Source organism: Chlamydotis macqueenii, chromosome 19 (genome assembly GCF_036417535.1).
Source record: "Chlamydotis macqueenii isolate bChlMac1 chromosome 19, bChlMac1.mat, whole genome shotgun sequence".
NCBI classification, from domain to species: Eukaryota; Metazoa; Chordata; class Aves; order Otidiformes; family Otididae; genus Chlamydotis; species Chlamydotis macqueenii.
This window is the reverse complement of record NC_141574.1, coordinates 4,795,823-4,807,395: the sequence shown is the minus strand read 5'-3', so window position 1 is coordinate 4,807,395 and position 11,573 is coordinate 4,795,823. Positions and strand designations below refer to the sequence as shown.

The window sequence follows — 11,573 nt, the reverse complement described above, 5'->3', positions numbered from 1 at the left end:
TAAACAACTGAGCTGCCAGTCTGTTACGGGGTAGAAGAGGCACCAAAATGTCCTGTCTCGGCCAGGAATATAGCAAAGCAACTGGACAATGTTGAAACAGCTATCAGCACTCTATGGTCTGGAAAACAGCTTTAAAAACATACGACTACAGTGCGTAGGCTGCTTCCTGAGATGGCATGTACCAGGACTCGCATAACAATCCTGTGGCTCAGAACCTCTCTTCTCTGGTGACAGGAAAGGGCACTGAGTTACAATTTCCTGTTATTTCTCATGTGAATCTCTGTGCTGATTATTCAGCTAATTGAACCATTTTAATACACCATATATGACAAATTCTGGCCCATGCCACCACGTTCATCTGTAACTCCTCATCTGAGCCACTCCCAAACCTTTAGTCACACTAGATTTCATGTTAGTCATGTTAGTTATATTTTGGGAGGAAGAGTCACTGCGGTGAAACTGGAGACCAAGAACTGAAACTGAGCCTGTGCAGTTTGCAGCATGGATTCATTCGCCTTCAGTGATGTGGCCAGCAGCAGTTGCACGTTTCAGCCTGTGTGGTCTGTCCTTTTCTAAGAACAGTTAGCTGCATTAAACTGAAAGCCAGAACATATTTTAGGAGCTTGTTAGTGATCAGTTCACACAAATGGCCTGCAAGACAGGAGACACTAGCGCTTGTACACTCTCAAAAAGCAGTTCCAGTGAGAAAAATGGAGTGATTACACAGTCCATGTAATATCTGCACATCTGTCATTTTCTGCACCCCTCCACAATTAGTTCAGCATGTTTTAAATGTAGAAAGCATTTTCTGAAGCTAAATTCTGTTCCCCTATGATGCTTCAGGATAAAGAACTGGAAGACAAAATGGAAGAACAAAATGCAGTTTTGTTTCAGAAGGCTAAAGTAAAGAAATTCTTCCTCCTTTTTCATTTGTTTCATATTTTATTACAAAGAACTCTTAAAGCTCAAAACTAGGTCTCACATAAATAATCATTCAAAGCTTCACAGTGGGTTTTTGGCTGATGATAAATTTCACTGGTATTCCGATTGCAAGCCCTAAATTTCAGTGGTTGCATACTGCATTGTCAGTGTACCTGGGCAGCAGGCATTTCCTAGTGCCCCAAGAGTTAACAGCTTTCACTGGTATGTGATTACTTCCAAATCTGATTAAATATTTGCCAAATATTAGTAGAAGCCAATAGCTTGATGGAGAATGCTTTTTCTCTTAAGGTTCTGAGACAAAATGGAGAAGGAAGAATTATTCAGAAAGATGATGGAATGGACAAGAGGAAAAGTCCAGTAAATCACTGGTTGTTCTCTTCAGGTGTCTTGTGATATTCGAAGTTCAACAGCCGATGTGTTTTAATGGTAAAGTACAAAGGTGTTTTTCTGTGCCATCTCAGCTCTGCTTGTATAACAATGACTCAGCTCTGCAGACCTGGCTTGCAGCCCACATTGAAATTCTGTCTGTAAGGGCATTTTCATCGCAAAACAGCACTGAAAGCACCTACATGTTTGTGGGTTTAAGAGAATTAGGAACTGTGGATGCTTTTCATCTAATAAGCAGGGAACTAGAAGCAGTGTATAGCTAACATCACACTTAAAAGAACTGAGGTAGTTAAAGCTACATAGTTTGTGCAGGGGAGAAAAATGTCAGTGCTTGGATTTTAGTCTTACTATGGTGGAGGGGGAAGCGTTCTGGCCATTCTCCTCACCGTCAAGGGATCCAAGCTGGATCTGAACACAAAAGGGTAAAAAATCACATGTGAACCAATGGGCGAAGGCTGTTCAGAATGGCCTTGACAGCATTTGTTTCTGTTCACTGTTAGAGAGGTTCTATTGAAACATGTTAATAATGATTAACAGCGGTTTAGGACTTATTTCTTCTGTCTTTCTGTTTTTCAAGGTGCTGCTTTGTTATCCTGCTGAAAAACCTCACCCCAGAAACCACATGCTAAATCCGCTGAGACGCCGCAGCGAACGTGAACAAAGGAAGCTCCTTCACTGCAGTGCAGCTTGGATCAGATCCAAAAGACTCACAGGCAGGAGGCTGACTGAAAAGATGCAGACAAGTAATTTTTAGAATAGACTTAGCTCCTAATTGTTGCTTTCACTGGCATAACATGCAGACACAAACCTGTGATTTTAGGCTCATGGCGTCTTTACAGAATGCCCTTTAGCAGTCTCCTTACATCAGAAGCGTAGTGAATTGCCACCCGTTCCTCTGGGTCATTCAGACCTACAGAGAAAGACATACCCAAGCCTCTTTATTGTGGCAGCACAGATCTTAAAGCTGCATCCCATGTGTCCTGCAAAGTCAAACTATGCTTTAAACAAACAGAGAGACAGATGGGTATTGCCCATTTTCCCCCTTTTACTACAAATCTGGATATCTATTTGGTTTTGTTAAGCTCTCAGCTCCTGAAGTTGCTAGCTTATTAAAAACATTGTTTATCTAAGGTATTTTTAGCATAAGGCTTAAAAACCAAAACTCAGATAGTTGTCTTTTTTTGGTAATCTCATACTATTACAGTCAATGTCATAGTACTTTGAACTGTGACTCACTGGTTTTGTAACCCTTGAGCTTGGCAGTACAAGGACAAGCAGTGACATGCCACAGCTCTGTCTTGTGGCTGAACTTCAGCAAAAAGACTAGGCCTTATCACAGTGTTACAGGCTGGGGAGAAAATATTTATCTACACAACTAATAGGTAGATGTGTAATTAGGTAAATATAATTATCCTGTGTCATACACGGTGAGAGAGACCTGAAGTAGGTATGAGTAATATTATGATGGGAGTATACATTGTTTTTTCCCTGTGGCAAGTAGTCCTCTTTTTATCTGAACAAAGGAACAGTACTGAGCTTGGTACACATACCCAAATCGCCTGGCTGGCTGGCTGTCCCAGGTTAAACCCTTGTAGCTAAAGATAAACAGATGGCTTCATTTGACATTGCTCACGTAGAAATGATATGCTGTTGCTAGGACATTAGTGTACATAAAAACCAGACCCAGCTTGTGTTCTAGAATGTACAGATTCGTTGGAAACATTTCTTTGACCTCAGATTCATCTCTTTGGAAAGTAGGTTGCTCTGTACTACTGCCCAATGACCTACTTTTGAAGCCACTCAGGAAGAAATATGTGTTCTCAGCTGCAGGCCCTGTGCCCTGGCAAAGGCTGGAACCACCTGTGCAGTCAGGCCAATCACAAGATACAGATTTCTGGTTTTTTTCAGCTTTGCATTTATTTATATACAGTTCACAGTCAGCTGCTTGATGATGCTTATTCACCAAGAGCTACTGGAGGAAGTATATATGTTAAATACATATGCTTTATCCAAACATAACAGTTACCACACCATTTAAGAATACACAGATCTCCCTAATCTGTATCGAATTCAGGTAGTAAAATATTTCCTACAGATATTCTGAGGTAAAGCTGAAATTCAGTAAAATGAAGTCACAATGCCATCACTTCCAGCTTGTGAGATTGTTCCGTACACATAATGTGAGAAAATGAGACAGAATCTGTCCCGCGATATACAAATACTGTATTCTGCCTTTAAAGAGAAGCACCTTGCAACTTGGTAATAATTATTACTGAAGTAGTATGAGGCATCTATGCAGATGTGAAGGGTGTAACATTGAGGGCATGAGTTTACCACACACAAAAAGCCAAGGGACAGGAAAAGAAGTATTTAAGGAGCTCTTGGTGTTCAGGCCACCCACACCCCCCTCCCAAAAGGAAAGCGGTGGGCTCTGTACAGGCATGTGGATGACTATCGCAGATTAACAGGAGAATTCAATGAATCCAGTCAGTGGAGGCTGCAAAATCCTAGTGGTGGCCTCTGCAGAGTGCCTTGCCTGGAGGCTATGGAGATTAGTTTAATTCTGCCAGGCCCTGGAGTTGTGTGCACAAAGCCTAACTCTTTTGTTTTTCCCTTTTGACAGAGGGATAACTGAGGAAAATAATGAGGCTTTTTACATGGAATTGATTAATTTAATCCGTAATTGTTTTTCAAATAGAGTCTGCATTCAGTGTCAGCATGTTGCTGCCTGTGCTTGCTTTGGGTAATGTCATTTCCCTGAAGAATGAATTTTTAAGGAGCCATTATTAATAAGGTGTTTAAAGAACTACCCGTGGTAGACCCATCTTGTTGGGACTTTATTCTGATCTGTTGATTTGAATACTTAAACTGAACAACAATAGTGAAAGCAGATTACTCATAGGATTGAGCCATACTTAGAAAAAAAAAAGGGGAGGGCTCCTGTGTTTTCTGGTTTACAGTGAAAGGAAAAAAAATGTCAGAAATTTCTCCTTCTCCATCTAGAGGAACAATTAAGAAACAAAGACATGCATACTAAAATCCTTAATACAAGTCTTGATGCGCTCAAACACAGGCCAGTCTTTAGATTAGCCTGTAGTTAATCTCCAGTTTAACAGATGTGGCCTTTCACATTTGTAAATATTAGTTACTTGTGGCCTTCCTCTCAGGACACGGTGGTGTTCGGCTGGGGGACCTGGCTCCTGGAGCAGTGCCTGGGATATACAGCATACACAGACCAGCCTTGGAGCAAACACGTGGTCGCCCTGGCACCCCGCAAACAAAACGAACCTATTGGAAACACTGAGCAAAACTGGCAGGATAAAGAAAACAAATGTGAAATTGCCCAAATCTGCCTTTTGTCCTAAATTTATGTAGCTGAACAATCTTTCCAACATTGGTTATTGCCATGGAGCTGTCTCTGAACTTTCCAGTTACCATTTTCCTCTCTTCTTGTTTCTACATTGGGAATAATTATTGCGGGGATGATTTGTTTCCTTTTAACTGTAAACCAGGAGGCACTAGCAGATACAAAGCCTGTTAGGAGAAAGGAAAGCAAAAGGGTTTTGTTGTTGTAGGTTTTTTTTTTTTGTGGTTTTGGTTTTTTGTCCTTTTTTTTTTTTTAAGTGAGAAATAGAGGAGCTGTGCATTGAATCTTGCCATTCACATGTGTGCTCGTGCTTTGTGAGTGGAGGATTTAACAGCAAGTTCACCTGGCTCCACTGAAGCAGATAAAACACTACCACGTAAAAACCTTTTTTGATTTTGTGTACTGCAGATATGATATAAAAGAGTTAAGAGCCAGTCTGAAAGGTATAATGAAGCTTCATGAATACAAAGCACATTTCCACATCAGTTCGCAGAATGAAGTTGCTCCATAATCTGATCAAAGCTTCGTTCTGAAGGCAAGTAAACAGCTATTTGAATTTCAAGTGTCAGCATTTCATCACAAGAGCTGTTTTGCAACCTCACATTAAAGAATTAAGTTGTCAGCTGGCTGAAACGGGTTCAAAGGGCTGCTCAGGAAATGGGCCGCGTGACGAGGGGCACACTCAGCCTGTAGCAAGCGTGACACACCAGGAGTCACCAACACTTGACAGATTTCTAAAGAACATCTTTTTTTCCAGCTTTGCTAACTCACTTCTCGGCTTTTCCTCAGCCACACATGACAGGACTAGTCCTACAGGCTATTCCAGGCTCTGCCGTAAACGCTTCATGCCACCCCAGGCAAGGGGGTCGGTCAGATGTGCTGGTGGTTCTGTGGATCAACAAAAAGCTGACACCAAAGATAACCCCTCTTTCTCCTGCGGCGCTTTCCCCCCAGTCCTCCACTGCCTGGGCTGACACAGGGACTGAAAAAACGGCCCCAGCCCCACAGGGCTCCGGCCACTCCTCCCTCACCAACCCCCCGGCCAGTGCAGCTGCGCTAGTCCGCATGCGCACAACCCGCCGAAATCTGCCTCCGCAAGGCGGCCCCCCCCAGCAACAGCGCTGACCTCACCGCGCACCAATCAGCGCCCACCAGCACTCGAATCTTCCAGAGCTTTCCTTGCAGCCGCCCCCTTTGCCTTTCTCTATCGTTCCTCCGGATCAACCAATCAACACCCGCTCCTCTTACTGCTGCACCAATCAATGCCGAACTTCCCGTTCTTTCTATCGGCTGCATCACCGCACCTCCAGATCCATCCGCGCCTTAAAAGATTTCCATATTTTTAAGGGTTTGAGGTCCTACACTAAGGCTCCAGGACCCCTTTGCCCATTGGAAGAGGGACTGGAGCGGGAGAAAGGCGAGTATTTCTCGTAACAGTGGTCTTTTACTTGGGACTACTTTGGGAGGCGGATGGACACGTCAGATTACGGGGGAGGGACTGTCTGGCCACAACGATATAAATAGGGGTGGGTGTGCGTCATACAGTAGCATACAGCTGTTTTAGGCGAGAGGAGACGTGCTGAGGAGCAAGCTTCAGGGCCGGCGATGTGAGTTGGTTGCTGGGGGAGTTTGGAGGGTTGGAAGGGGAAAAGGGGGGTGATTTTTCTGTGCGGGAAGCTATAAGGCGTTTTAGAGGGTTTTTGTAATGTAGAGTGTTTTGTTGTTGTTGGGGAGTGAGGGGAAAGGAATTGTGCCCAGTCTCGTTTTACTCTGACCTATGTCACTGAGATTTGAGGGGAGAAGAAAAAATTAAAATAATGTCTTTACGAGAAAGAGGTGGTGTTAGGGGGAAAATGGCGGAGGCCGTGCCTGTCTTCCCGGAAGCGGGCTGCTGAGTCACTGCGGCGGCGGGGCAGCGCTGCCGGCGCCGCTCGGCACCTGGAGGTCCGGCGGCAGCTGGGCGGGGGTTGCGGCGGGGCGGCCCTCTGCGCGCCGCTCTGCTGCGGGGGGATCTGCGGAGAGGCGATGTGAGGAGTCTGTTGTAGGAACGTAGCGTCCCGAGCCTCGAGCTTTAGTTAATTACAAATAAAAATGTAAAGAATGGCTGTCCAAAATTCCGATTTAAAAATTCGAAATAAAAATCCCAACTGGTATTCATATAATGTGAAGTAGCAGCAGTAATACTTCTGGAAATCATTAAAAACTGTGCTTTGCTAAATAGCTAAAGCTGCAATGTGTCTATTTTGTAGTTCAACATGCAGATCTTTGTGAAGACCCTGACAGGCAAGACCATCACTCTTGAGGTTGAGCCCAGTGACACCATTGAGAATGTGAAGGCCAAGATCCAGGACAAGGAAGGCATTCCCCCTGATCAGCAGAGGTTGATCTTTGCTGGCAAGCAGCTGGAAGATGGACGCACCCTGTCCGACTACAACATCCAGAAGGAATCCACTCTCCATCTTGTGCTGCGCCTGAGAGGTGGCATGCAGATCTTTGTGAAGACCCTGACCGGCAAGACAATCACCCTTGAGGTTGAGCCCAGTGACACCATTGAGAATGTGAAGGCCAAGATCCAGGACAAGGAAGGCATTCCCCCTGATCAGCAGAGGCTGATCTTTGCTGGCAAGCAGCTGGAAGATGGGCGCACCCTGTCCGACTACAACATCCAGAAAGAATCCACCCTCCATCTTGTGCTGCGCCTGAGAGGTGGCATGCAGATCTTTGTGAAGACCCTGACAGGCAAGACCATCACCCTTGAGGTTGAGCCCAGTGACACCATTGAGAATGTGAAGGCCAAGATCCAGGACAAGGAAGGCATTCCTCCCGATCAGCAGAGGCTGATCTTTGCTGGCAAGCAGCTGGAAGATGGGCGCACCCTGTCTGACTACAACATCCAGAAAGAATCCACCCTCCATCTTGTGCTGCGCCTGAGAGGTGGCATGCAGATCTTTGTGAAGACCCTGACAGGCAAGACCATCACCCTTGAGGTTGAGCCCAGTGACACCATTGAGAATGTGAAGGCCAAGATCCAGGACAAGGAAGGCATTCCTCCCGATCAGCAGAGGCTGATCTTTGCTGGCAAGCAGCTGGAAGATGGGCGCACCCTGTCCGACTACAACATCCAGAAGGAATCCACCCTCCATCTTGTGCTGCGCCTGAGGGGCGGCTGTTAAGTTATTGTGCATCTTGCTCGACAAGATTGCCAATAGCACTTGTGTTTGCACTGTAGTTCTTCAATGTCTTAAATTAAATGCAAGGTTAATGCAAGCTTAAGTAACTGTCTGAAATGCTAATAAAATTTTCTGTTGCACATTATAATTTGTAGTCTGTCTCAGTTCCAACCAGTAAAAGAGGTCTTTAAGTGACATGCTTACTTTAGGTTTCTTCTGTGGCAGTTTAAGCCTCTTTATGTATAATGAGGACCTTGTGGATGAAACAGATCTGGATTAAAGTCTTAAATTAAACACTAATACCATGTCATTTCTTCTTCCTATAATTTATTGCAGCACTTATTTCCAGGGAGGATAATATGTTCTGTTAACAGCCCAGAATCCACAGGCTAAACAAAGGTGGTATGATTGGCAATGGAGTGGGTGGGTTTTGCTGCACCTTGTACATGTGGGTGTTTGGATGGAGCTCCGTAGTCCTGAGACAGGAGTGTGAACAGTGTTGTTGCCTTAACATTGCCATGAAGTGACTTCAGTGTGCTCTATGGGGGCATAAGCAAACACAGGTATTTTTAAGTAGAAAAACTGTCCATTCCAGTGATAACATGCTGAAAGCAAATTTTACAGAAGCAGATGTGGGGTGTTTCTCTGGTTGGCTGAACTGCATGGAACACATCATCTGGGGAAGCCCTAATTGCAGTGGAATTACTGCTGGTGCAGGGGCGTGTGGTGGGAATTGGGATGCTGCCTTGATAGATTGGCTCTAGTAAACTGCTTTCCCAAATACTGAATGGCAATGTGTGACTGAGCAGTACCACAATTCTGAGTAAAAGGTTTTTTTTTTTTACACAATAGTGCCAAAACCTAGAGTGTTGCTACTAAAGCCTGGGTTAAGGAAATGCACCCGGACAGGTGGTGGGAGACTTGATGGTGGAGCTTAGAAGGGTTTAGTTCGGCTGTGTAGTGGTGGGTCTTAAAAGGTGAATCACCATCCCTGTGCGCTGTCACAGAAACTTACCCAGGCTGTCTTCAGCATCTGTACGCTGTGTGCACGGTGTTTCTGTACAGGTGCGCTTTGTTTTTTACTGATAACCAAGTATTATGCACTGTCTTATTGACTTCCCCCCTGTAGTGTGGCTATGAAAGTTTGTTGCTCTTGAGCTTCAGCTTTCAATGTAACATAGGGTGCCTGGGGCAAGTAATGCACTTGGATTAGCAGTGCATTCTTAGCATGGATGCAACCGTGGCCAAAAAGTTAACTTTTCATAGAAAACTGCACACTGTAACTTAAGTTCAGTGTGGTTTTGGTGGCTATAACTGTGATAGGTTTTGTCTCGGCGGCAGGGCTTGGTTCCCTGTTTACTATACACGGCTGTGCTAGTAGAAATCTAAAGTTCTGTAAACAATTGCTGTTTCTACCCTAAGAGATAGCTTGCTTTTTTTTTTCCTACAATTTCTTTTTTTTTTTTTTTTTTTTTGCCTTGATTTTATGCTTTTTGCAGTTCAGCCACTTGGCCAGGCTTTACTTTCTCCAGTTTAACCCCCTGGGCAGGTTGCCCAGAGCGGCTGCGGAGACTCCTTCCTTGGAGATTCTCAAAAGCCATCTGGACGTGGTTCTGGGCAACTGGCTCTGGGGGGGCCTGGACGAGACGGCCTCCAGAGGGTCCCGTCCACTTTTGATTCTGTCATTTCTGAGCGGGTATCAGAGCCTGCTGTCTGCTCGGTGTAAGCTCCCTGAGTAAGCCATAGTCCAGAGGAGACAGAGCACTGAATGAATTTACATTACTTATGTTTCTTTTTTTGTTGCTGCTTTATCTTTGGCTGATAATTAAGAGATGTCCTTTCTCAAGTTCTTTTAATAATTAAGCTATGCCGTATGGCGGCAGTTACAGACACAAACTGGTCATACGTGCAGGGTGCAGGTACAGTTTGCTTTGTATGCGTGCGGGTCTGTGAGTGGCAGGTAGGCTTTCTCCAGAGTCACTGCAGGAGAACCGCGGCAGCGTTGCTCTGACACCGCCCCGTGCCGAGGCTCGCTGGGCAGTGTTCGCTGCACTCGGCTCTGTGCAGAGCTGGCTGTGGGGTTTGGTCTGCTCTGCAAGAGAGGGGACCCCGGGAAGGCGACGTGTCACCTTCGGCACCAGCTTCCCAGCGCGATTGCGCCGGGTTTATTCAGCCCATGCCAAACCTGTGTTGAACCGTTGCCTCTGTGGGCCCTGCTGTTCCTGTTTCTGCATCTCCCATAAACAGAGCGACGCGTGGAGCCTGCTTCAGTCTGGCCATGCGCGTGAAGTGATAAGCAGTGGGAAGGGGGGGAATGTTCCGGCATTCGCTGGTTGTGGGAGCAGCTCAGGCCTAGTTTAGGCAGCCTGAGCTGATTGTGTGAAACTGAATGCATCTGTGTGCTGCTTTCCCCGGCCCTGTAGGAAGGTTTGCTTGGGTGAGGCTTGTGCTGAAAGTTCATTAACTCCGCTTTTGGCTCACTGGAAATGGCACAGAACAGCACGTCCTTAAAGCTGGAGTACAAGGAGTGAAATCCCCAGATGCTGTCATGTTGCGGCATCACCCGGGATGAAGTGCGGAGCGGGACTCCGGATGCCTCACGGCGAGGGCACGGAGGCACTCGTGCTGGGCTTCTGCTTCTCTTGTTTTGCAGGAGCTGTTACCGAGGCTTCTGATCCCCCAGCTAATGGAGCGATGGCAGTCACTGCCGGGAGTAGAGGACTGCAAAGGATTTCTTCATTAATAAAGAAAAATCTTTGCGATTTATCTTGAACGATGTGAATCAGGGTAATGTATATTAGTTAAGAGGAAATGTAAATAGGAATTTGCATAATGTGCATTATTTACATGATTTTATGAACAAAAGACAGTAAGAGGTATGAGGTAATATGGATGACTGATGTTGAGATACGTTTGTTTTTCTTACAATGTGGTGACAGCTCAATTCAATCTGCTTAGAGCCAGCTATTCATAACTAAAATAATAATTTAATAGGCTTTAGCCAGAATCCGTGCGGCTCTTAAAATAGAATAATCCTAATGCTCCCGTATTCACAACAGATTCTGATAACATTTTTTAATCCTGCTGCAAGCTAAGCTTTGTGACTGGCCTTTGTATTCCCTTATTCTTACAGTTTTAGTTAATTTCTAGTCTATTCTCTCTTAAAAAAAAAAAAAATCCAAGATTTCAGGGTTTTTGTCTTCTGTGCTTTTAAAAAAATACTTCCATCTGGTTTAAGAACAGAAGCGAGATAACCCTGTTATACTGAGTTTTAGATATGTTTAGTCTTTGGCTGTGGTAGCAACTAGCCCAAAACAAAATCACATGGGGAAAGTGAGGGTTAAGGCAGACGTGCTGGGGACGCCTCAGTATTTTTTGCAGTCCTGTCTGCAGCTCCAAAGGCGTTGCGTAGTGGCTGTGTTCAAAGATCCTTGGCTGCAAGATTTTCAATTTTTAGAACACCACTGTGTCATCAAAACCAGCCTTATTTGGAACTTGAGATTTTAAATTGAGCAAGTTTCTATTAACTATTTTGATAGGAAGTGTAAGTGAACGACTAATTCTCACAAGCATATGGTTGCAACTCTTTTTTGAAGTTTCCTACTGAGGCTTTTTCATAAGCAGCAGGAATTCAGCTTTACTTAGTAGCCGCTGGATGTCACTGTTTCTCCACGAAAGTGTTATTTTTTGTGGCATTACCGATGTAT

The 11,573-nt window shown here is 44.9% G+C and overlaps 1 protein-coding gene across 1 annotated transcript; it reads left to right on the top strand.

Annotated features, from left to right (window-relative positions):
• The first annotated feature begins 6,156 nt into the window (after nucleotides 1-6,156).
• Nucleotides 6,157-8,166, top strand: UBB (ubiquitin B). The gene is made up of 2 exons (XM_086763210.1): nucleotides 6,157-6,303; nucleotides 6,946-8,166. Exon 2 carries the CDS (start codon nucleotides 6,952-6,954, stop codon nucleotides 7,867-7,869), a length of 918 nt encoding a protein of 305 aa, XP_086619336.1. The 5' UTR covers nucleotides 6,157-6,303; nucleotides 6,946-6,951; the 3' UTR covers nucleotides 7,870-8,166.
• Nucleotides 8,167-11,573: the final 3,407 nt, after the last annotated feature.